Source organism: Phoenix dactylifera, chromosome 5 (assembly GCF_051530095.1).
Source record: "Phoenix dactylifera cultivar Ajwa chromosome 5, Ajwa_hap1_PhDact_Kaust_v1.1, whole genome shotgun sequence".
Classification (NCBI taxonomy): domain Eukaryota; kingdom Viridiplantae; phylum Streptophyta; class Magnoliopsida; order Arecales; family Arecaceae; genus Phoenix; species Phoenix dactylifera.
Genome location: NC_143194.1, coordinates 38,081,549 through 38,106,876, shown reverse-complemented (window position 1 = coordinate 38,106,876; position 25,328 = coordinate 38,081,549). Strand labels below are relative to the sequence as shown.

Here is a 25,328-nt window from a genome sequence, read left to right as displayed (position 1 = left end):
TAAATTCGATAAGGACTTAACAAAAAATTTGATCATAAAAATGGAAAGAGGGAGAGAAAAGTCAAAACAAGGGTAATACGGGGACAAATGGACACTTTATTAAATCTTGCATGGCATATTATATACTAAGCTTCGGATCAAGATAAAATCTACTGATAGAAACATATATTTACAACCAGAAGCAGCTTCTACTTGTCCTAGAGGTTCTAGCAACACGTGTGTGAAAAAATCATTTACCACATCTTGTCTTCTCTCATCAAGTGGTCATTGCAGCAGTATACCTTTAATATGATTGATCATGCACGTTTGATTTATAATTAGATCAATGATACCTCAATGGAACAGCTTTGTCCTATAAATGGTAAAGCTACTTCCAAACCTACTCCATAGCCTCTTAAGTGCCTTATCTGTCCAATCATCCTGTAACACAAATCCTTGTACAGGATCTATTAGTCAATACCCTCTCTGCATTCATTGTGAAAATAAAATGCATATCTTTGGGTAAATCCGGAGGATGATCACTAACTCATTCCACTATGTAGCCTACAGAAATGCTAATTGTGCAGATTATCTTACTGGGTGGGCTACTACCTGTTTTGCACCTTCCTCACAGATTCGCTCACCTTGGATGAGGAAAAAAACAAGAAATTACCTATGTTTCAACATCAAGAGCAGGTATCATTTTCACTATTATTGTGTGCATCAATATTTTCCCTTTGAGAAATTATGCATAACAACATTGATTGACATTCTGTCAGAATATCTATCTTGCTAAGCCATCGCCTCCAAACATCTAATTTACTTTTTCACTTCTTTACAGAGACTCTTAATGACTTGGAGTTCTATTTTATAAGCAATTTATCCGCCATTAGTTTGAAGGGTTGAGAAGTTAGATGGACTTTACATTTTATGAATCATTGGAAAAGAGGGCCATATCCCAAAGTTATGCATATTTTCAATGTTACAGCCCATATAGCAAATTGTATTGTTTTATATAGTGAATTATGACCTGTGAAACATAAAAGTTTGGACCTCCAAAACATTCAACATGATGGAGTGCAACACTGATAATATGTTGGTTATAAAAGTGGTCATAACAAGACATCCATATACAAGCTTGTCTTCAATCCTAACTCAAAATTAAAGAATCTCTAAGGATTGCATAGTACCAAAAACTGCTACAGCATAAACATCACCAAATGGTTCTCAGGCTACACACAATATGCATGTTGATCCAACTCACTAGCTAGATGTTTAATAGAGTTGTGAGCGAAGGAGATGTCCCTTAAATATTACTCTTTAGCATCATGCAGAAAACCTGCTACCAACTTGTATGACATTATTATAATATGATCAGCCAATTCAGCAAGATACCACTATTTCATTTATTTTGCAAGGTTTCATTTTATTCTCCATTAATCACCATATGTAGATTTCTTTCCCAGTTATTCACATCACCCCAGGAAATAGTTCAAATTGGAAATAAAATATAAGACTTAGAAAACTATATGACATGAACCAGGTGAGATGTCAATATGATAGCTGGTAGGAGCACAAAATCAGGGATGTATCTTTCCATATTTAGAGAGATAATGATAGCACAAAATCAGGGATATATCTTCCCATATTTAGAGAGATATGATAGCTGGTAGGAGCACAAAATTAGGGATGTATCTCTGTACAGTTTTCTATTTAATGAAAGACACTCTCACATTGAGAGACATTCAGCAAAATTGTCATCGTATCAGAGCCATTTGTGCTCTCGGAGTTTTCTGGTTTTCTTGGCTTTCTTTGGTGTTTAGTCCTAGATTCTAGGGCTCTTGGGTTTCGGCTTTCTCTGCAGCGTGTTTTCTAGATTTCTGGATCTGCTGCAATGTGTTTTCTGGTGCTCTTGGTCTTTCGGGTTTTTTGGTTTTTTTGGTGCTATGATATTCGAAAATTCTTGTGTTATTCCTATGCTGCTGTGTTGTGCATTGACGGCATTCTTTCACCTTGTCTGCAAGCAATTCTGATGCTTTCAGTGTCCGATTCACTGGTAAGAACTATTCTACCTGGGAATTTCAGTTTCAAATATTTGTCACAGGGAAGGAATTGTGGGGTCATATAGATGGAAGTGATCCAGCCCCTACGGATCCTACGAAGTTGGCTTAATGGAAGGTCAAAGATGCTCGGGTGATGACCTAGATATTAGGGTCTGTTGACCCTCTTATTGTTCTTAATCTGAGGCCATATAAGACTACCAAAACCATGTGGGATTATTTGAAAAAGGTTTACAATCTGGACAACACAGCAAGATGATTTCAGTTGGAGTATGAAATTGCTAGTTACTCTCAGGGCAATCTCTCCATCCAGGACTACTTTTATGGCTTTCAAAACTTATGGGCAGAATTTTCTGACATTGTATATGCTAAGGTACCCGCCGAATCTCTCTCTACTATTCAGGTAGTTCACGAGCAAAGCAAGAGATATCATTTTTTGATGAAGTTGCAACCTGAATTTGGGGTTACTCGCTCCAATTTGATGAATCGTGACCCTCCTCCATCCTAAGATGTTTGTTTTGGAGAATTACTTCGTGAAGAACAGTGTATTCTCACACAGGCTACTTTCGAGCAAAAGAGGATGTCATCTAATGCTGTTACAGTTGCTTATGCCGCTCAAAGAAAGGGGAAGAGTAGGGATATGCGCAAGGTGCAGTGCTACAGCTGCAAAGAATACGGACACATTGCTATCAATTGTGGAAAAAGATTCTGCAACTACTGTAAACAGCAAGGTCACATCATCAAGGAGTGCCCCACTCGCCCTCAAAACCCCCAAGCCAATGCTTTTCAGGTTGCAGTTAGCACTTCTTCTCCAAATGGTCAATCTTCGGCAGGGACTAGCAATCAGTTTACTCTTGCAGTGCCTACCAGCACTTCTACGGTTGCTGGACCAGTTGTTCTTACTCTTGAAATGGTGCGGCAGATAATTGTTTCGGCCTTTTCAACCTTAGGGCTGCAAGGTAAAGGTACTACACCACCTCAACCTTGGTTTGTTGATTCTGGTGCATCAAATCATATGACAAGTTCATCTGATATGCTTAGAAATGTTTGTCCGCATCATGGTTCATCACATATTCAGATTGCTAATGAAAGTAATTTACCTATTACTACTGTTGGGGATATTACTTCATCTTTCAAGAATGTTTTTGTATCGCCCGGACTTTCTAGTCTTATTTTGGTTGGTCAATTGGTGGATAACAACTGTGATGTCCATTTTTCTCATGATGGTTGTCTTGTGCAGGATCAGGTGTCGGGGACGATAATCGCGAAGGGGCCTAAAGTTGGAAGATTGTTTCCACTGCACTTTTTCATTCCTAGTTTCATATCTTTGGCTTGCATTGTTAAAAATAAGAGTCAAGTAGGGCATAAATGTTTGGGCTATCCAAATTCTATTGTTTTATCCCATTTGTTGAACTCTGGTTTGTTGGGCAATACATATCAATTTTCTTCTCATAGCCTTTCCTTTGATTGTTCTACAAGTAAATTAGGAAAGAATAAGACTTCCTTTTTCTTCTCTTGATAATCGTGTAGAAAGGTGTTTTGATATTATTCATAGTGATGTTTGAGGCATTACACCTATTATTTCTCATGCTCACTATAAGTACTTTGTGACATTCATTGATGATTACAATCGATTTGCCTGGGTGTATATTTAACGTTCCAAATTTGAAGTTTTCTCTGTTTTCCAGGCCTTTCTGGCATATGTTGAGACTCAATTTTCTACTAGTATTAAAGTATTGAGATCTGATTCTGGTGGAAAATATGTCTCACGAGTTCCATAATTTTCAGCATCAGAAAGGTATTGTCTCACAACGCTCATACCCTTATACGCCACAACAAAATGGCATGGCTGAACGGAAGAACCGTCATCTTTTGGATGCCGTTCGAACTTTATTACTTGAGTCTTATGTTCCATCTAAATTCTGGGTTGAGGCTTTATTTATTGTAGTTTATTTAATTAATAGATTGCCATCTCAGGTGTTAAACTTCGACTCTCCATATTATCGTCTTTACCGTCAGCATTCTAGATATCATGATTTGCATACTTTTGGTTGTGTTTGCTTTATGCATTTGCCTTCTCATAAAGGCCACAAACTTTCTGCTCAATCTGTTAAATGCGCCTTTATGGGTTATAGTGTTTCTCAAAAAGATTTTGTTTACTATGATCCATACTCTAACAGAATTCGTGTTTACTATGTTGTCTTCTTTGAGACTCGGTACTTTTCTATTCATGTTGAGTCATCTTCTGCAGTTTTTGTTCTTCCTAGTTTTAATGACTTGACCCCTCCTCCTGAGCGGTTCAAGCCTAGATTTGTGTATAAACGACGTCGACCGATTTTGCCCCTTTTCGAGACTGATCCGCCACCTGAGCCTGCTCAGGCTGCTCCTCGACGATCTACCAGAGTCTCTCATCCTCCTGATCGATATGGTTTTCCTCACACATCTCTCAATGCTACTCTATCCACTATTTCGGTTCCATCATGTTACTCACAGGCTGTGAAGCATGAGTGTTGGCTGAAGACAATGCAAGAGGAACTTCGGGCTCTTCAAGAAAATCATACATAGGACATTGTTCTTTGTCCCTCTATCGTTACGCCCACGGTTAAGCTTTGTTCAGATGGGACTCTAGATTGCTATAAGGCACAGTTGGTTGCTCTTGGTAACAGGCAGAAGCATGGGGTGGACTATAAGGAGACATTTGCTCCAATGGCGAAAATGACCACGGTGCATATAGTTATTGCCATTGCTGCTTCATAGGGCTAACCACTACATCAAATGGACGTCAAAAACACTTTTCTCCATGGTGATCTCAAGAAGGATATTTACATGACACCTCCACCTAGTTTGCTCTCCACATCTACTTCCGACGTCTGTAAGTTGAAGAGGTCTTTGTATGGCTTGAAACAGGCTCCCCGGGAGTGGTTTGAAAGTTCCGATCAACCTTGCTTCGCTTCTTTTTTGTGCAGTGTCACTATGACTCCTTGTTTCTTTGCAAGACATCCCCTGGTATTGTTCTCCTCCTTGTTTATGTAAATGACATTTTTATTACAAGGACGGATTCCTTGTTGATTACCCGCCTTCAGCAGCATCTCTTGGACTCTTTTTACATGAAGGACCTTGGTCCTCTTGTGTACTTCTTGAAATTGGAGGTTCATACTGATCCTTCTAGTGTGTTCTTGCATCAATACAAATATACGCAAGATTTGATTGCTTTGGCTGGTCTTTAGGACTCTTCCTCTGTGGATACTCCTCCGAAAATAAATGTTAAGTATCGTCGTGAGGAGGGCGATCTTCTTCCTGATCCTACTCGATTTCGCCAGTTAGTTGGCAGCATGAATTATCTGACTATACATAGTGTTGGGCAACGGGCCGTGCCGGGCCGGCCCGGCCCAGGCCCACCGGGCCAAAGGACTAAACGGGCCGTGCCTGGCACGGCCCGTCCAGCACGGAACGCCAGCCCGGCCCGGCCCCAGGCCCGTCTATTGGCGGGCCGGGCCGTGCCAGGCACGGCCCGTAACGGGCGCAAACGGGCCGTGCCAGGCACGGCCCGCAACGGCTTCAAACGGGTCGTGCCTGGCACGGCCCGCAACGGCTCCAGACGGGCCGTGCCGGCACGGCCCGTCTGGAGAGGGGGAGGAAAATAGCCGTTTCCAACGGCTATTTTCGGAAAAAAGTCCATTTTACCCCTCCCAACAGTCCAATAACGGCTGAATTGAGGGGTATTTTGGGAAAAAAAATTTTGGGCTTCTATAAATAGCCCATTCCTCCCTCATTCTCACCACACCAAACCTCTCATTCTCTCCTTCTTTACTGCTATTATTTCTCTCTTCTAAAGTGCTCTTCTAGCAATTTAATTTTTAGTTTGTTCAAGTGCTACACAAGAGGAGGTTCCTGTTGAGAAGAGAAGGTCGCTTCTGTTGAGAGCACAAGAGGAAGCTCGGAATCTCGGCTCTGCCTCTGCCCTCCGACCCTCTACTCAATTCCTCCTTGCGGTTAGTTTTTATTTTTTGAATTAATCATAGATATGTCATCTTTTGAGGAAAGTCAGTTTGGCATTCCTGTTTCTGAGGGAGAAGAAACTAATCCCCAACCCCATGTTCCTAGTTCCTCTAGAACTGGTGAACCGAGTGAAGATCAAACCTCTTCTCGTAAGAGGACTAGTGCTGTATGAAATGAATTTGATAGAGTTATGGTTGATGGAGTCTGAAAAGCTAGATGTAAAAAATGTGCCAAACTTTATAGTTGTAGTAGTAGTGGGGGAACAGGGCATTTAAAAAGACATCAAGAGAGTCATAGGATGCATGATTCTCATGCTCAAACTCAAAGTACCCTTAATATACAAGGGGGATTACTTGTAGGTAATTTTGCATATAATCATGAAAATCAAAGAAAAGCACTTGTAAAATGGATAGTTAAGGATGAATTACCTTTTAGTTTATGTGAATCTTTTAATTTTGAAGAATATGTTCAATTAAACCTACAACCTGCTTACAAAAGAACTAGTAGGCGTACATTTAGAAGAGTAGCTATGACCAACTTTTTAGCAATGAAACAAAATTTAATTGAAACACTTTCTACTTTAAATGTAAAAATTTCATTAACTTCTGATATTTGGTCAGCATCTATAGGTAGTAATTGTTTTATTGCCATTACTGCTCATTATATTGATAATGATTGGCAATTAAATAAACGTATTCTTGCTTTTCGTGCTTTTGATTTTCCACATTCTGGGCAACAAATTTCAAATATTATTTATCAAACTGCATGTTCATATAATATTAATGATAAAATTATGTCTATTACTTTTGATAATGCATCTAATAATAATTCTGCTGTTGCATTATTAAAAGACTCATTGCATCCCATATTAGATGGAAATTTACTGCATATTAGATGTGCATGTCATATCTTAAATCTTTCTGTTCAAGCTGGCATGGGCATGATTCAAGATGTGATTTCAAAAATTAGAAATGCAGTTTCTTTTATTCATGCTTCAAGATCAAGACTTCAAGAATTTAAGGAATTATGCATAAATCATGGTAAACGTTTTAAAAAATTTAAACTTGATGTAATTACTCGTTGGAACTCCACATATAGCATGATACATGATGCATACCCATATAAAAACTTATTAAGTGCATATATTAATGATCGTGGATTAGGCTTTACATTGTCTGAAACTGATTGGAATAAAGGAAAAATTTTGGAAGATTTTTTGCTTAGTTTTTATAATGCTACCAATGTTCTTTCTGGTATTTATTACCCTACTTCATGTTCATTTTTACAACAAGCATATATAATTAGTCAAAAATTTGCAGAACATAGATATGATGATGTTTTAATGCCTATTATTGACCTAATGGAATCTAAATGGAATGAGTATTGGAACAAGATTTGTCCTATGCATAACTTAGCTGCTGCATTTGATCCTAGAGTTAAATTAAATGGCGTGCTAATTTTACTTGATGCATATTTTGAAAATATGAATCAAGATTCTGAATCTGCTAAAGATGAGGTAAAACAACTTCTTTATGATATTTATGCTATATATGATGAAAAAATTCGTGGATCTAGAACACAAATACAAACCTCTATTTCTTCTTCTAGTAGTTCTCGTTCGTCATCTATTTTTTCATTCATTGCACAGAGAAGACACACACATGCTTCAAGTTCCTCTTCATCTTCTTCATCTTTAAGTAGTGAACTAGAATTTTATTTACGAAATGATCTTCAGTCTGCATATGATGAAAATCAAATAGAGAATCTAGATGTATTATCTTGGTGGAAGAGTGTTAGAAATCAATATCCTGTTATGTCTGCAATTGCACGCGATATTTTAGCTGTGCCGATGTCCACGGTAGCATCGGAATCCGCTTTTAGTGCAGGTCGGCGTGTTCTTGACGAAAAGAGAAGTAGGATGACGGGCGAAACGGTGGAGATGCTTCTCTGCTTCAAGGATTGGTTGGATGCTGAGGCAAGACTTCAAGATAAAGGTGGACATAATACAACATCCTCTGATGATGATGATACAAACACTACTGAAGACTGAAGACTGAAAACTGAAGAGTGAATACTGATTCACTGAATCACTGATGATTAGTAAGATTTCTTAATTTTTTATAATTGTACATTTTTATTGTATTCTGGAGGTCAGACCAAGGTCCAAACCTCGGCCCTTTCTTAGTTTCTTATTGTATTCTAGAGGTCAGACCAAGGTCCAAACCTCCCTTCATGTACCATTTTGATTTAAATTAATAAACTGGTAGGGGTCTATGCCAAACCCCCCACCATTAAGGTGGCTTTATATTCATAAATCCTTAGTTTTCAATATTTATTAATTTTTTTAGAAAATTTATGAAGCATTAATTTTTATCGGGCCGAGCCGGGCCCAGGCCCTTATGGGCCGTGCCGGGCTGGCCCGCGGGCCGTGCCGTGCTTGGCCCGCGGGCCTAGAGCGGGCCGTGCCGGCCCAGGCCCGAAGCGGGCCGTGCCGGGCTCGGCCCGCGGGCCAGTACCCTGTGACCCAGCACGGCCCTCTCAAATGGGCCGTGCCAGGCACGGCCCGGCACTGTAGCAAGCGGGCCGTGCTAGGCACGGCCCGCTTCGTGCCGGGCCGTGCCGGGCCGTGGGCGGCCCGGCCCAGTGCCCAACTCTAACTATACATGGCCAGATACCTCTTTTGTTGTCCAGCAAGTCAGCCAGTTTACGCAATCCCCACAGTATCTACATTCGGCGGCTATTCGTCGTATTATTCGGTATCTTTGAGACTCTCCTAACCGTGGATTGTTCTTTTCTGCTATTTCTCCTATTCGTCTTGTTGCTTTTAGTGATTCTGATTGAGCAGAATGTCCCGATACTCATCGCTCTATCACGGGTTGGTGTATGTTTCTTGGAGATTCCTTATTATCTTGGAAGAGTAAGAAGCAGGATCGTATTTCCAAATCTTCGATTGAGTCAAAGTATCGTGTCATATATGTTGCTTGATCCGAAATTGAATAGCTTCGTGGGCTCCTGACTAAGCTTGGATTTCCTCAGTCTGATCCCACTCCTCTCCATGCTGATAACATGAGTGCCATTCAGATTGCTACTAATCTTGTTTTACATAAGCGTACCAAGCACATCAAAGTGGATTATCATTCTATTCGGAAAGCTGTGGATACTCATGTCATTTCTCTTCCGCATGTTTTCACTGACCTTCAGATTGTTGATGTGTTTACCAAAGCTATGATCCGGTAGCATCATCTGTTTCTGGTTGGCAAATTGATACTTCTTGATCAACCAGCATCAATTTGAGGGGGGATGTCAATATGATAGTTGGTAGAAGCACAAAATCAAGGATGTATCTTTCCATATTTAGAGAGATATAGCACAAAATCATGGATGTATCTTTCCATATTTAGAAAGATATGAAAGCACAAAATCAGAAATGTATCTTCCCATATTAGAAAGATATGATAGCTGGTAGGAGCACAAAATCGGGGATATATCTCTGTACAGTTTTCTATTTAATGAAGGGCACTCTAGCATTAAGAGACATTCAGCAAAATTGTCATGAGACTAAAATGAAAAACTAGAGTATTCATTACAAGTAATAGCTGCAAAAGAAAGAATCCGACTTTGTCATTACTGCATTTATGGGGGAAATTATAGAACTGTTGTAGGCTGCATAACAAAATGGAGAGATACTTGAAAACTATAAGGATGATGGCAAAAACCTTCAAGCTGTGAAGAAGGAAATCTTACCTTGTTGCCTATGTAACCCATGACACCAACACCAACAGTAGATACCTTCAAGTTCAGGATGTGCTTCCTCAGGCTTCGTCGGACCCATATTGAAAGGAAAATCCCAACCATTTGCTTACTTACGATCCTTACAAAAGGTGCTCTTTTCTTTCTGGGTCTAATGATATTCAAGTTAAATTCAGGAATCGGACCAATCTCCGGCAGATCCTTGTAGTGTACTGACTTGAAAGAATTGTATGTTCTAAAAGACTTTACTGATCTGAAAGAATTTGAACTATCTAGAACACGTGTAGCTAACAACTCCAATGGTTGTTCTGGCCAGATCAACCCAATCCTCTCTGAGCTGCTAAGTGTTTTGATTAGCTTCTTTTGCTGGGTTGCTGATGTTTCTGAATTCACATCATAGTCTAATGAAGTGAAATGATGGCATCGGTCTAGCCTCTTCATTGTAGACTTATGCTGGTCAGGTTCCTGTGGTACGGATGCATCTGCACTAGGACTGCAACTGGAAGATAGAGTGCATTTCGAATCATCTATGCTTGATGGGCATTCATCGCTGTCCATATGAAAACTGGATTGTTGTTCATCATCATCAGTGTCACTATCCATATCAGGAAGTAGTTCATCCATAGTGACAGCAGTATCTCCTGATGGCTTGAACCTTGATGGAGAAGGAGGATCACTGTAACATTTATAGTTTGGTTTTACTGTTTGAATCCTATTCAGTGTCTCATGTATAAGATGTTCCCATCTTGAAACTGGGCGGCTGCCCTGGGGACCGAAGATGTTTCCTGCATTTAACGGAACAATCTCCTGAAAACTGCAAAAAGAGCATGTATGCAATTTCTTATGAACACCTTTAATCATAGCAACTGCAGAAAACAGAAAATACTGTAAAATTAGAATACCAACAACATAGGATGTACTTAAAAAGAGAAATCAAAACATAAAATAAAGAATAATATAATATAATAAAACTTAATGCCTTACAAAAATAATAAGTAGTACAAATATAACCTGCATTATTGCTTCTTCAAACATAAGAGCACCCTAAATAACCTGCATTATTGCTTATCAGGAGGTTTAATGTGAGGAAGGCCTTGAGTATTTCTTGATTTGTCAAATAAAGTAGAAAATTACAGAAACAATAAACATTCAAGCAAAAAAAATTATAATAAAAGAAGATGGGACATATCATGTGAATAAGCATTAATACACCTCCAATATATTACTTATATACCTGAATACATCTTACATGTAAAAAATGATATACAATCTACACACCACATCAGTAATGAACCCGGTCCTCTGGAAGCTAAAGGATATACCACAGATCACATAAATCCAGCTTATTTATAGCAGACTTCCCGGTTAGCTCTTTAGGGGAGGCCTCTTCAAGCCATGGAATCCTTGTTCTTAATTAGTGTACAGAGATTGTGCCAAAAGAAAGTAAACCACATTCAACTATGATACCATAAAAATCCATGAAAATTTTATTGGAAACAAAAGCATGTTTAGGTCCATGGACCAATTGCTAAGCACTGTGGAAGGTAATTTCCATCACCAAGGGCTTTGTCCAATGGTAAATTCGGGCAAATCAATACAAGAAAGATAGAAGGAATGAAGCTTGTAATGCTCAGCTTCATGGCAACGTTTTCAAAAACTGGTATCCTGTTTTTTGCTTGAATGGCATGGTACTGGGTACTGACACACAGTACGGGACTACATTCCATACTAGCACACTATGTACCGGTGACGGAAACCTGATGAAATAGTGTAATACCATTCATGCCATCCCATTCCGGCGGTATTTGAAACCTTGTTTCATAGTATTGGTCATGTAGTTTTAGTTTAAGATGGCCAAACTTTTATCAGCCATTATTGCAGATGGGAATTCTTATGAAAGGACCCACACCATTACACTATAATAATTGCACCTTCAAAAGCTCCTGGCCTACTACCATAATGCCATATGTAAGTATTACCATAATAGGAAAGGTATGCCATTACATAGTTAAAGAATTACATGTATGCTCAGAAATATTTACCCAAACACATATATATCAGCAGGCTTCTCTTTATCTAGCCACTCTTCGATGTTTAGGTCTTCTGCTGGAAGTTTTCCTCCAACATTCCATGTCCCTATGCAGATCCTGCAAGAGCAAAAGCTTGAGATTTAGTGAGAAGATAAAGACTTTCTCCCCACAAGGATAAAGAAAAGATATCAAACTTCTTAAGGAGTTCACTGATAGCTGTATGTAGACAGAACAATTATATAGAGAAACTTAGACATGCCTGAGTTCTTTGGTATCTATGTATTGTGCACGAAGGGTCTCTGAATTTCGTCTTCTTAGCTTGTATGGGATATCCTCTAAGTGGTCATCTGCACATAAAAGCCATCAAGATATCAAAGATGCAACAATAAATGCAAAGGCATTTCTGGTCCATTTGTGGTACTATGTTACTAGTTAACATGTTTTTTCACATCCCATACTACAAAAACAATTACCTTAAAATATAACAGATATTGTTTCTCCTAGTGCTATCAATTCTGGGAGCTAATGACTTACAGGGTAAAAGTCAAAGAAATGACTGTGTTCTTTTTTGTTTTTAACACTGTGAATATCCCAATTAACAATCAGACATGAATCGCCTTGCCACATAGATGTGTATAAGAGCCAGGCTGGCATTAAAGCAACAGAATATCCACTTTACACAGTTTCTGCAATCTCAGCTTCTCAAAATCTCCAGTGGCATTGAAAGCTTTCAAGTGCTTCATAAGTCTTAGTTATTTACAGAAACAAATAAAGTCAATTCCAGAAAATCATCTCTCTAGGGCAGAGGGGTTGTTGGCGGGGAAGCTAGGGTAAGGTTACAATGGAAGCCAAGAGAAATTTCTACTTCGCATACAAAATATTGATTACATAATTTGGGAATTTTCAAGAACATAAAATAAGAAACCTACACTTGCATTTTTTCCAAATGGTTCTGCAGCATGTTCAAACATAAGCTAAGAAAAAGCGGTGTATTCAAAAAAAAAAAAAAAAAAAAGACCAATGCTTCTCCAATTCCTGATTTCAAAAAATAATAAAAAGAATACCAGGTAGCTGTCTGGTTGTTGAAGTGAAAAAAGATTAAAAGAAAGATTTGTTATTCTCTGGGTAAAAAACCAAATCATGAACATAAAAAATTCTAGTGAGAGTAGATATTCCAGTTCCATGATTCTAGGTATTTCCTTAAATTTTTTTAAAAAAAGCAAGCTCATCCACAAAAAAAAAATTGTTTATTAGTTTAAGTTTATACTATCTGATGTCATAAAAATGTCTCTACTTATCATCTTAACAAACTAGAACTAAAAACAACACAATGTCATGGAAGAATAAATTTATACTAAAATATATATATTTGTGGTGATTCAGGGCCCCAATTCACAGCACAAATCTAGTCTGTAAAATCCATCAGTAAATATAGTTTTGATTTCACAAATTCGCTAGAAGTAATCTAATATACATGTTGCTACAGATTTGCAGGTGCTATCATGCCAGCAAAGCATAAATCAGGCCATCAGAAGAGAGTATTATTATTCCATAAGATTGGATGATCTAAATGTTGAAAATAACAGCTGCGGTCTGCATAACGAGTACCTATCAAGAAGCATCACATCCTGTGCTTTGGATGCACATGATATCCAGGCATATACATGCACGTGGCACATGACATCCTGTGTGCGCAACTGTAACCACATCCCCGACTTTCTTTTTTTTTTTTTTTTTTTTGCTTAAATCCACATCCCCTACTTTCCATGTCCATAACTAGCTGCCGCCCCACCTCACTTTTCACACCCTCCCCCCCCCCCCCCCCCCCCCCAAAAAAAAAGCAACAGAAAACCGACAAGAAGAAGAAGAAGAAAGAAGAATCGCAATCAAGAAGCATCAAGAATTCGCGAGGCGCACTGACACGCACGTAAACATCATCTTGCTCAAAAAATCAATCAAGAAATCTGATCTACGAGACAGAGTAAGACTCTCCTCTCCTCTAAAAGATAAAAGAAAACACCCACCGCACCAAGAACCAAGAACCAAGAACCAAAACCAAATCAAGGAAATTAAACAGCCGACGCGGATAAAAAAGCTTAATTCGCGGGAAATAAAGAGGAAACAGAACCAATCCATCCATCCATCGTACTAGCATCACATCAACAACAAGAAAAGCACCTTCTTCGTCGCCGTCGTCGTCGTCGTCGCCCTCGTCGGCGCTCAAGTCGTCGGAATCTTTTGCCCTGATGTGGAGCCATTTCTTGAGGACGGTCGTGGGTCGGAAGAGCTGGGAATCAAGAAACCAAACAACTCGCCCTTCAAAACCAGTTCAAGAAAGAAACAAGCAAGGAAGTGTCAGGGAACCACCTCTCCGCGTTTCCTTGGGCTCTGCGGACTCATTTACGTATTGTTATTATTATTTCAAGGAGAGAGAAAAACGAAGCTGTGAGAGCGCGGGCGGACGACTCCTCCTTCCTTCTCTTCCCTCTTTCTTCGTTTATTTACGAGTGCTGTAAAAAAAAACCCAGAGCCATTATAATGACGCGTCTTTGACGAAGGGAAGCTGGTTTACTACTTCGACAGGCATTCCAGAGCGCGCCATGGTGATTGATGGTGATGGGACCCGAAATGGAAGGAAACATGGGTGTACACCTAACCGACTTCCGTCGCATCGTCACGAGTGCCACAGCCGTTCGATTTTAGCTTGATGGCTAAGATTAGGAAGACGCAGTTCAAACGTCGGTCTCATTGTACTATTTATTTAAGATTTTTTTTATAAATATTTTTTCCGTTTTGCATGAATACCATCCCATATTGAAATTTGTATGTGTACTCTAAAACACTTATTTTGCCTTCTATTTTTTTTTTTTTTTCCGTATGTATCCATGCTATCTAGGCATCTAGCGGCATTAAAAAATTAACGGTTTCAAATTAAAATGACTAAAATATTCTTAATGAGTAGACATGCAAATAGATTGCAATATAGAAAAAAAACAATAGTATAATTTTAATATTTTATTTTATTTTTAATTAATATAAATATATTTTTTTAACACGATTAGACCAACCGTTATATTTGGAGAATTTGTACACTAATAAAGTTTTACGAGGGTATACATGCAAATATCAATTTTAGAAGAGTATTCATGCAAAATTCGATATGTAGAAGGGTTTCCATGCAAAATTTAATGCCGAAAAGATTTGATTTTTCCCTGCAAATAGATACTAAAAAAATGTTGCTTTAAAAGATCAGAGCCGTCCGTGTAGTATACCTCACTAACGGTTATTAAATACGTAATCTAATTTATTCTATAATGAGTTGAAACAAGTTAAGCTATCAACTTCACTTTCTCGCAGTCGTTTATATCAATCACGACCTCACGATGAAGTTCTTGTAGGAGTGGCAATTGGTCGGGTGGGATGAGATACAAATCGAGTTGATACAGTATAGATCAAAAATCTACCAATTCAAATTTGATAGGCCAAAAATACAGATCCGGACTTGATCATTTTATTGAATAAATAATTTAATACAACCTACAATGAATTGAAACAAGTTAAATTGCCATCCCCACTCCCTTGTGTGTGTGTGTGTATATATATGTGGTTGTTTCTGCTGAAGTGTTGCAGAAACCAACATCTAATACAATGATCTAATTCCTTCTCTCCCTAATAATCTTGTATGGGAAACTTCTATGTTGACCAAGACCTCACGATGAAGTCCCTATAGGAGTAGCAATTGGTCGGGGGGACGAGATACAAATCGAGTTGATACATTATAGACCAAAAATCTACCAATTTAAATTTAATTTATTTATTAAACAGATTAAAAATACAGATTCAAACTTGATCATTTTATTAAATAAATAATCTAATTCAACCTACAATGAGTTGAAACAAGTTAAATTGCCATCCTCACCCCCTTGTCTATATATATATATATATATATATGGTCGTTTCTATTGAAGTGTTGCAGAAACCAACATTTAATGCAATGATCTAATTCCTCCTCTCCCTAATAATCTTGTATGGGAAACTTCTATGTTGACCACGACCTCATAATGAAGTCACCCGCAGGGGTGGCAATTGGTCGGATGGGACGAGATATAGATCGAGCTGATACATTATAGATCAAAAATCTACCAATTCAATTTTGATTTATTTATTAAACAAATCAAAAATATATTTTTGAATCTGATCATTTTATTAAATAGATAATCTAATTCAACCTAGAACGAGTTGAAACAAGTTAAACTGCCATCCTTACTCCCACCTTCCACTTCCTCTTTCTTTTTGTGATCTCACATGGGCGGCAACGATTGATGAGAGCGATCGGTGGATCCCCCGGGGATTTTGACGTATTGGTATTCTAATCACTACTCATGGCGTAGGGAGGGGCATAGAGGAAAACGTGCTGCTAAGCGACAAAGGTTCGATAAGTTCTGGTGTTATTTAAGTAGATTCACCATAGATTTTTAAGTCCCTTTAGGTTAATACCTAATTGTTTAGTGTTTAAATCTATTGTGCTTTATACTCTATTTGACTTTAACTCGTTCTGTGGTTCATCGGATGCAAAACGTGTCTAAATCGGCTGAAGTAGAAGGGGGGAGGGAATGGGATGAAGCCGAGTTTCACATGCTATAAATATAAAAATGGTTGTAATGATATAGATGTTAGGTCAAAACCCATGTTTATCTAAGGTTCTAAGATTCAATGAGTGGCTGGCTTGCAAAGGGATTACCAAGGGAGAATAAAAAAAGTGGTATGGTAGGACTCATTCATCTTTCTGGTTTCTAGATAAGATCCTCTACTAAATGAATTGGGAAATCATGTATTGAAAATAAAGAATTGGAAAACCCCTATTAGAACTTCAGAATCGAGGGTCCGATTCAATCATCTATTTTTTTTTTCCATTAATTGATCAGCGATGAATGACTGAATAGATACATATAGTGAGACTCGATCTAGGTTTCATGCCATGCTCCGGTCAATTATTTGCTCGTTCACTATATAGACAACGGGTGGTTGATTTTTTTTTTATTTTTATTTTTTTTGAGAAAGGGATAGCTTTGTCTATTGTCATTAAGAGGATAAACAGATTTTAAAATGCTTTCTAAAGGATAAAAAAGAGTTACATATCATAGATCGGGATTAAGAAATTCAGAAGCAGATTATATACTTGGTACACAGAAAACTCCCCAAATTGTAAGTGCATCAACTAAACACATAAATGGGTGTCTAGATAGATTTGTTTGGATTTCAGAAAGGCCAATGCATGTATGGCTGCAAACCAAATCATTCCATAAACAAAAAATAATGTGAGGTGCCCTGTCATACCTACCAACATAAATGATGTTTCCAATGAAAAAGAAGGTATCATAGGTTGGAAACAAGTGCTAACCATTTCAGACCAAGATACACTGTTGTAAGAAAGGCAACACTTTAGCCGTCTACTGGAGGTGCAATTTTTAGTTGGACCAGATCTACCAGTGAGCCGATGGATCAATCCATTTTTCTTTTTTCTCCAACTTTGTGCATATTGCTTTGCAGCTCGACTAGTCCACCAATAGCCACTCGTCTACTGGTGCTTCCAATCAATTACTCATTACTCTGGGCCTACCTGATGTCTTCAACTGGATTGTTGCTTTTATCTTGAACATAAACAATTATAGTTAGCAACCTTGAGATCCAGTTGTTAAGTAGATACCCAAACCCTTTTTTGTGGAGTGGGACATATAAATGCATCTGATTTCTTTATACTGTCTGTGATAAAGTGAGTATTCAAAAAAGTGATGCTGGGTTGTGCTTCCTTGTTTTACACATAATGTTCCTCCTGCCATGTGGCACAAAAGGAATAGTGTAACTTGTCAAACTCCATTTGGACCACATATTTGCAGTAGGTGAGCTCAAGCATCTGCTTAGGTAAGCTATCAAGCTCTCCATAGCATCAAAGCTTAAGAAAATAGTTATAAAATAGTGACTACTATAATAGATTTGGAGGCCTCCCTCTCTATTATCCATCTTTAAAATGAAATCTTAGAGCCTCTTTCGGACGGGTACTATTTTCTTATTTTTGTTTCTCTACAAATTAGTAAAATCCTAGTTAGAGATTGATGTGGAATAACGCATTGGCGCCAAACTTTTTTTCTTTTTCTTGTTTTAAATCTTTGCTTTTTTTGAAAGTAACTAAAAGTCTAGCTACAAAGTGTATCTAGGTTATAAAAAAGAGTAGATACTAAATGAGTTGAGTATCTTATATGATGTGTTGATGTTTATACTAGTTACTTCGCCAAATATTTGCCACAAGATAAGACTAAAACAGATGAGATTTTATGAGAGCAAACTGAGAAAAATAGTTGATGATCGAGTACAGGGTATGTATCACTTTAATAGAAACCATTTAATCTGGAATTGGAATGAAATAATTAAGAGTCGGCTTAGATGATTAGTTCAAAAATTTTATGAAATTCATGGGATGTCGGCTGTTTATAATTTTGCTGGTTGTACTGGTTCAACTCGCGGATTTTATAGAATTTTCAGTCCAATCATCCAAATATATCTCAATATTTTTAATCTAGTCGCAGCAAAAGATATGAAGATTATCTTCTCTCCAAGAGTAAGATCTACAAAATTATAAACCAAACCATATACAAGAACGCACCTTCTCTCTCTGTCTCTTCACAGCCAGCCTTCTCTGTTCTTCCCTCTGCGCAAGCTCTGCTCCTGCCTCGAAGAACCGCTTCCGGCGGGCTGCGGCCAACCTTTATATCCATCCCCCGCAACTCAATCAGCGACACGTGTCCCGGACAAACGAGTTCACCTCTGAAACGACGAGGTCGCCCAATCAGACCCAGGCATTGGAATGGTCGATCACAACCATCTGATGATTATGATCGAGCGAATTCTGATAGACCTTAGAGTGTACAATCATATGGATGGAATCTTACTTCACGAATGCAACCCATCATTGAATTGAATTAGTTTAATCAAGATTAAAGCAGGGGAGTGCAACGACCATGACGACACCTACCACCCTCTTAACTTCTCATGTTTAAGTTACTTGCAGGATGCTTCTTCTCCTGCAAAGCTACAAATTTCATTAGGGTCCCACTAGAAATCTTCAAGAGCACAGATTCTGTTTACACCGTAGAGTGCTATGCATGCCCTTCATTAAGAGATATATGGCTATCTGATAAAAAAGTTTCACATGTTATACAGGATGCATTGCTATCGATAGCCGCTCATTTTTTGGTGGCAGCAATCGAGTGTTGTACAGCACTATGCGGTGCAAATCGTGTATCGTAGAGGATCCTAGATCGACCTATGAGCAAAACAAGCTTATAGGTCACACGGTTCTGGGATTCTTGCTACCAATGTTTCATTGTTTTAAAATAGATATGAATATTTTAAAGAAAAATGTTGATATTAGCGATTAATTTGCACACTTGGCGGTGCATCCAAAACTATATTACATCTTTGGATACAGCTGTTGGTGAAGTTGTTGTAAAAAATTACTTTTATATAAATGTTTTTTAATAATCTGATTATGGTAGGTTAGTGATTAGAGCTAAAATATGCACAGTTGTCTTTTGTTGGTTACTAGGTGGAAGCATGCAGTAGGTTTTAGTATTTCAATCAGCGAGAATAATAAGCATGAGAAGTCAATTAATCTTCACATGCAAGGTCAGAAATTGTGTATTCATGATATAGATTAGGTGCAACAATGACGATAACAACAAAAATTTTACTAACCCTAACTTGTGAAGTATTATTAAGATCATTGTCGGCAGGCCGGTTTGTCAAACAGATGGCATTATTTGCAAGCAGCTTTCATTTGCTTCAAAGTTCGGTGCAAAATTAACTTGTTCCATTGGTCAATGTGTTACACATGAGCTACAATCTTATGCTAGGAGAATAAATAAACCAAACGCAAGATAGGTGCATCCAGCAGCAAAACCAAGCATGCACCTCTTTCATTCTCCTCTTTATTACCTCCCATTTTGCTTATGCACCTTCATTTTCCCATTTTTACCTCCTGTTCTTGGCTATAATCTCCTCTCTGGAGATGATTGCAAATACCTAACCTAACCAAGTTACTCTTGAGCGAGCTCGAGTCGGCATGACAATGAATGAGCAAATTTTTAGGTCGAATTAAGCAACTCAAAACAAGCTCAATCCAAGCTCAAGTTAGCCATTCATTGATTTGATTGCAAGATAGATTAATGGGAAAAAAAAGATTATACATTCATGACGATGATTTGATTCTTGATGCCGACATAGTTCCTTTCTTAGGAAGAGAAGGCGATGGGCGCAACGCATCATCACAGCTATTGGCATTTGATTGGGTCATCAAACCAGGACAGCTTACAAGTTGTAGGTAATCCGCATCAGTCCATAAGAGACATATTCATCCATATGGCACATATCCTGGTTCCTTGTTTGCATGAACTCGATCTTTGACTTTTGGGGCTAAGTGTGAATGGCCCAAACTTGGAAGGATGTCTCTGTAATTTTCTCTAAGAATTATTGATGGCTATTTGGCCTTTCAGAAGCTCTTGGAGCTGCATTAGTTTTAAGATTATTGGTTCCAAGAACCTAAGAATGGTCGGATAGAATTATTGATAACTAATTGGCCTTTCAGCATGAGAGCGACCCTGGACCCCATGGGAGAAGACCATAATAGGCCCCTCGATAGAAAGGTCATTATAGCCAAATTGGAATCTTCGAAAATTAAGAAACTAGGAAATAGACATGAATTAAGGTAGAATATAACCGCCGGTAGTCATGGTTCTAGAGGTAGAATATAGGTCTTTGACTATAAAGATCTGCCTCAAATGTAAGATCCAAAAGATGATAGAGCTCAAGATGGATACATTTAAATTCGTCGATATTTTAAACCTATTAGGTTAACCATATCGCAGCTTCATTCATCAGTTCAATGTGTTGCACATGGATTGCTGCGACACATGAGGGAGAGATAGCATATAGCTAGTGATCTCTAGAATTTTTCATTTGAAAGTCTGGATCCGCTCCACGTGGTTCGAAAACATAATCCTTCATGATTTCGAGCCACAACCTTCTATAATGCCAGGGATAAGCTCAAAAGACTTCAAAAGCATGTAACACTACCCAACTAATTTGATGGATAATATGGTGGATTGAAATTTTAAGAGCTGCTTTGATTGGTCTTGTTCTTTTTTCACTTTTTTTTTTAAAAAAAAGCGAACATATTCTCTTTCCTTAAACATGGTGGAATTAGCATAAGTTGTGCAAAAGTAGGAGAGAGTTGCAAAAGAATGTGCTCAAATTAACATAACTTATCCATCTCTTTTATTAAGATGACCATATCCTATTCGACTGAGAAACGCATGGGACATTAGACTTACTGGATTTGGCGACCTGAATGAAAATGGTTAAAGCTTGTTATGACTTAGTATTATATGATCTGTTGGCCAAGTAAAAAGGATTCGGCATGCTCCTACCTTACAGAGAGGGACAGATGGCGCCATGCTCGACGTTTCACAGCCTATGAGAATGATACAATTATGTGTTCTCTGTATATAATACTGGTCATTGGCCACCAAATCACATCCACCATATGAGACAATCGATCAAAATATCAAGCAAAACACTATAACATATGTTTTGGATAAAAACTAAAGAAATAAATAAACAAAGGTAACACACAATATCTAACTTATGCACACGAGCGACACGAGTGGTGCAATTGGTTTGTGACTAGAAGCGGAATTGGAATCGGAATGGAAATCGAAGTGGCCATATTCTCTGACATATTTAGTTCGTGACTGGAATCAGAATCAAAATCAAAATCAAAATCAAAATAGAATTTGAATACTATGGGAGATTAGAAATTGAGTTTTGAGGAATTGGGATATCTCATTTCTCTTGGAATCGGAATGAAAATAGGACTTATTTCTATTCCCATTCTAGATCCAACTTTCTCCAACCAAAAATGCCCTAAATGAAATCAAAAATGAGTCGAGCAAAGCCACATCAAATGCCTTTGCTCCCGTGCTATGCAAATGGGCCAACCCACCATCTTAATTTGACATTAGTTGGGCCAGTCCATCAGGTTGGCCCTATGGAATTGTTTCGTTATCCCTGGTCCATGCCGGGCCCGTTAGGGTGGAAGCTTGACCCTAACCAATTCCACTCGTTCTCTGGACTAGTTCCCCACATTCTTACAAAAAGTTGAGCCACTTAATGAATACTTAGGATATATAACTATGTCACAACCTTTTCCTCAAAAACTACGTCCACAAATTGACTCAACCCATTTAACGTGCAATGTAACCCAAATTACAGGCTAAATCGGCCACAATCTCAGGATCTGATGCTGAATCACCTCAAGGCCTTTGCATTGTTGCCAGATTATACTACCGTTAGAAACATTTAGTGCAAGTAGAAATCCAGAAAGTAAGAATTACTAGCGAAAGTAGTCGGTATTTCTGGTTCGCTTGCACGAGATTTAACTGAATTCTTTTCTCGATCGAAAGTTGAAGCAGCTTAATTAAGGAGCCTTTGAAGGAAATGAATGAGATCATTAAAGTTTCTATAACGACTTTTCCAAATTATAACCAGTATTTTGGTTCTAAATGTGATCCACAGTTCCTAGCTCATTAGGCTTCCAAGAAAAAAAAAACAAAAAAAACAGAAGAACTGGTGACCTGAATCTCTTACAAATAAAAAAAGCCTAAATCTTTCGTGTTCGGCATCACTTGGATACAAATTTTTGATGCCATGGTGCTTTGCTCTCCAAGAAATTCTTGTGTTCTACCATTGCAGAAGAACCTCAGTTACATATGCGTTGCAAATTTAATCATTCAAATCAACAGCACATTGACAGAAATTCTCACAATAATCTAATTAATCAAAAATAGTCAAAACAAATAATTTCTAATAACCTTTAAAAAGACAAAAGAGGCAGCAAAATTCATGGAAACTTGCGGAACAACTCCTAGATTACTAAATTGTTAGCTGATGATAACGAGTCCATGCATTCAACTATGCCAGACATCATGAAATTATAGAACAAAATTATCAAAGTCCAGCCAGTAACATCTCCATGTCCAAAACGATAAGAATATATTGATTAAATCGATGCTGCGTCTAAATTCTTCCCCATCTTAAGGTACATAATTTTTGTTGTCACCATCAAAATAGAATGCCAAGGTATTCATCAGATCAAGAAATTATTCTCTATGTACCGTATGTGTGCTATATGGCCATGCATGCAATCGATCATAACCGTTCGTTCATATAGCGGTACATCGAGAGTGTGCGTGGCTGCATGGGGCATGTAGTAGGGAATAATTTCTTGAGGAGCCAACCGTATTCTTTCCAACCTTATGATTAGGGATGCAAATGGATCAGATCAGGTTATAAGTAATCCCAACCCAATCTGATTTCTTGTTCGATCCTAATATTGGATCTAGACCCGATTTTTGACCCAATGGGTTATTCAGGTCGGTTCGGATCCATGTATAATCCGGACCCAACCCAAAAAATTCGGATCTAGTTCGGATCCAAATAATTGTACAGATTCGATTCGGGTCGGATCGGGTCAGGTTTGAATTCAATATACACGTACCCAACTCGAAAAATAGAAGGAGTCCAATTTTAAGACCCAACCCGGCCATCGGGATCCTCCAAAATAGGTCGGATCAGATCGGGTCATGGGTCAATCCGACCCATTTTCAGCCTTATTTACGGCACGGTATGCTTCCCAAATATAGCCCAAGCCCGGTCCGTCATGGAGCGATCCGGCCCAGTCTGATCTCGCAAAGTACCGGCCGGCCAGCCGGCCGCATTCCCAAGACGCTGTCTCGTGTGGGTACGGTCGTAAAAAGAAAAAGCCAAAACCCTCCCTCCGATTCAAAACCCAGCGCCCGGCCGGACCCCAGCTCGCGAACCGTGCCCTCCTAATATTATATAACTCGGCAACCTGGTCCGGTTTTTCCTTTAAACTAATTTTCTTTCGTCCGATTCCCAAAACGCCCCCACTATTCCCGCCTCGGTAACCCAATCCCCTCCGGATATCTTAAACCACCTCCATGCCCCTCTCTCCTACATGATTCTACCCTCTTTTACCCCTTTTGACCCCTGCCGCCAGACCTCAAACAATATCTTTTCTACCTCCACGCCTTGTCCTGCCTTCAACTTAAGAAAATGGCCGGAGGTGGGTAAAAATTTAGGCCCATCTCAGCATCCCGAAGCCTTGAGGAGGGCGTTGCTCCACTCCACTCCAAGTCTCCGAGGGGGTTTTCGGGGTGAGTCCTCCTTTTACTTTAACACACTCCCCTAAGCTTTGCCTCTCCCCCATTATCATCAAATCTCCCCTTCCCGAGGCAAGGAGAGGGGCCTGCCGGAATCGGGCCCATTTGGGCCGGATCCCACATGGGACCCGAGTGCAATGACGGTCACACCCTTGGGTTAGGCTAGGGTTGGGGCGATGGGGAAGAAGGACTTAGGGGTAGTTTTGTCATTTGGGTTATCAGGGCCTGGGGATTAGGGATCGGGTTTGGGATTAGGGCCTCGGGTAAGAGGTCTCATTGGTTGGGTTCGCCAATCCCGATAGAGATGTCAGTGGGCTTGCTCTTGACAGGCCCAAGGAGTACATGACAGCCCAGCTCAGAGCTAGACTACTCTTAAGGAAAAGCCCAGCTCACTGGTGCGGGTTTTGTGATACGGGACCCGCACTGCAAAGTGCTGGCAGCAGATAGCTGTCAGTTGTTCGGCACGTCGGTTTTCAGGGCAGAGTTAAGAGCTGCCTGGGCGGATCTTCGATATGCGAGGCAGGTTTTGCAGGCTGGCTCGATTATTTTGGAGGGCGACTCGGCCACAGTTATCAGTTGGATCCAGGAGGGGTTAAGGGGCGAGGGCACAGACCACCCCTTGGTTCGGAATATAGGAATGATGTGTGGAGTTGGGGTAGCTGTTCAGGCCAAGCATATATTTAGAGAAGTCAATGGGGCAGCCGATTAGGTGGCTGCCTTCGCGGCTCATCATTCAGGATACACCCTTTGGGTAGGAGAGGTGGAGCTACCACTGGCTCTCTGTGAGTTAGTATTTTTTAACTTTATTGGGTGTATTGTACTGTATGAAAATCCGTCTTTAGCAAAAAAAAAAAATGAATAATCATATTAGCAAACAAAAGTTTTCTTGCTTATGATGTTTCTTTTAGAAGATAAAAAGTAATTTTACATCAATTTTACTAAATTATATTAATTTATATCTTTAATCTTTAACCAACCTCTGTTTACTTCCTTGCTTGTAGGGGGTCAAGTTATTAATTACGTTTTTCTCGCTTTTATCTGATTTTGACAACATAGTTTTTTACTCTGTTATTCTCTCCAAAACAGAAGTTGATACAGTACACAACATACAATCCAGCTCTATTGTTTGCGGCTTAGAATATTTTTGTTTATGACAGCCAAGTCAGCAATTGGATGGCTGAGAAGAGCAAAAAGGATGAACATGTTGACTAGTG

At 39.0% G+C, this 25,328-nt stretch overlaps 1 protein-coding gene across 1 annotated transcript in view; it reads right to left on the bottom strand.

The window, feature by feature from the left end:
- Nucleotides 1–19,836, bottom strand: part of LOC103709762 (DNAse I-like superfamily protein) — a 28,142-nt gene extending 8,306 nt beyond the window's left edge. Inside the window, exons 1-6 of the mRNA XM_088723028.2 lie at nt 19,811–19,836; nt 18,480–18,579; nt 13,997–14,105; nt 12,078–12,165; nt 11,831–11,935; nt 9,783–10,602 (exon numbers count right to left, since the gene is read on the bottom strand). Of these exons, the coding sequence (XP_088579154.2) occupies nt 9,783–10,602; nt 11,831–11,935; nt 12,078–12,165; nt 13,997–14,105; nt 18,480–18,579; nt 19,811–19,836 (1,248 nt within the window). The remainder of the gene's footprint in view (nt 1–9,782; nt 10,603–11,830; nt 11,936–12,077; nt 12,166–13,996; nt 14,106–18,479; nt 18,580–19,810) is intronic.
- Between the last annotated feature and the right edge of the window lie 5,492 nt (nt 19,837–25,328).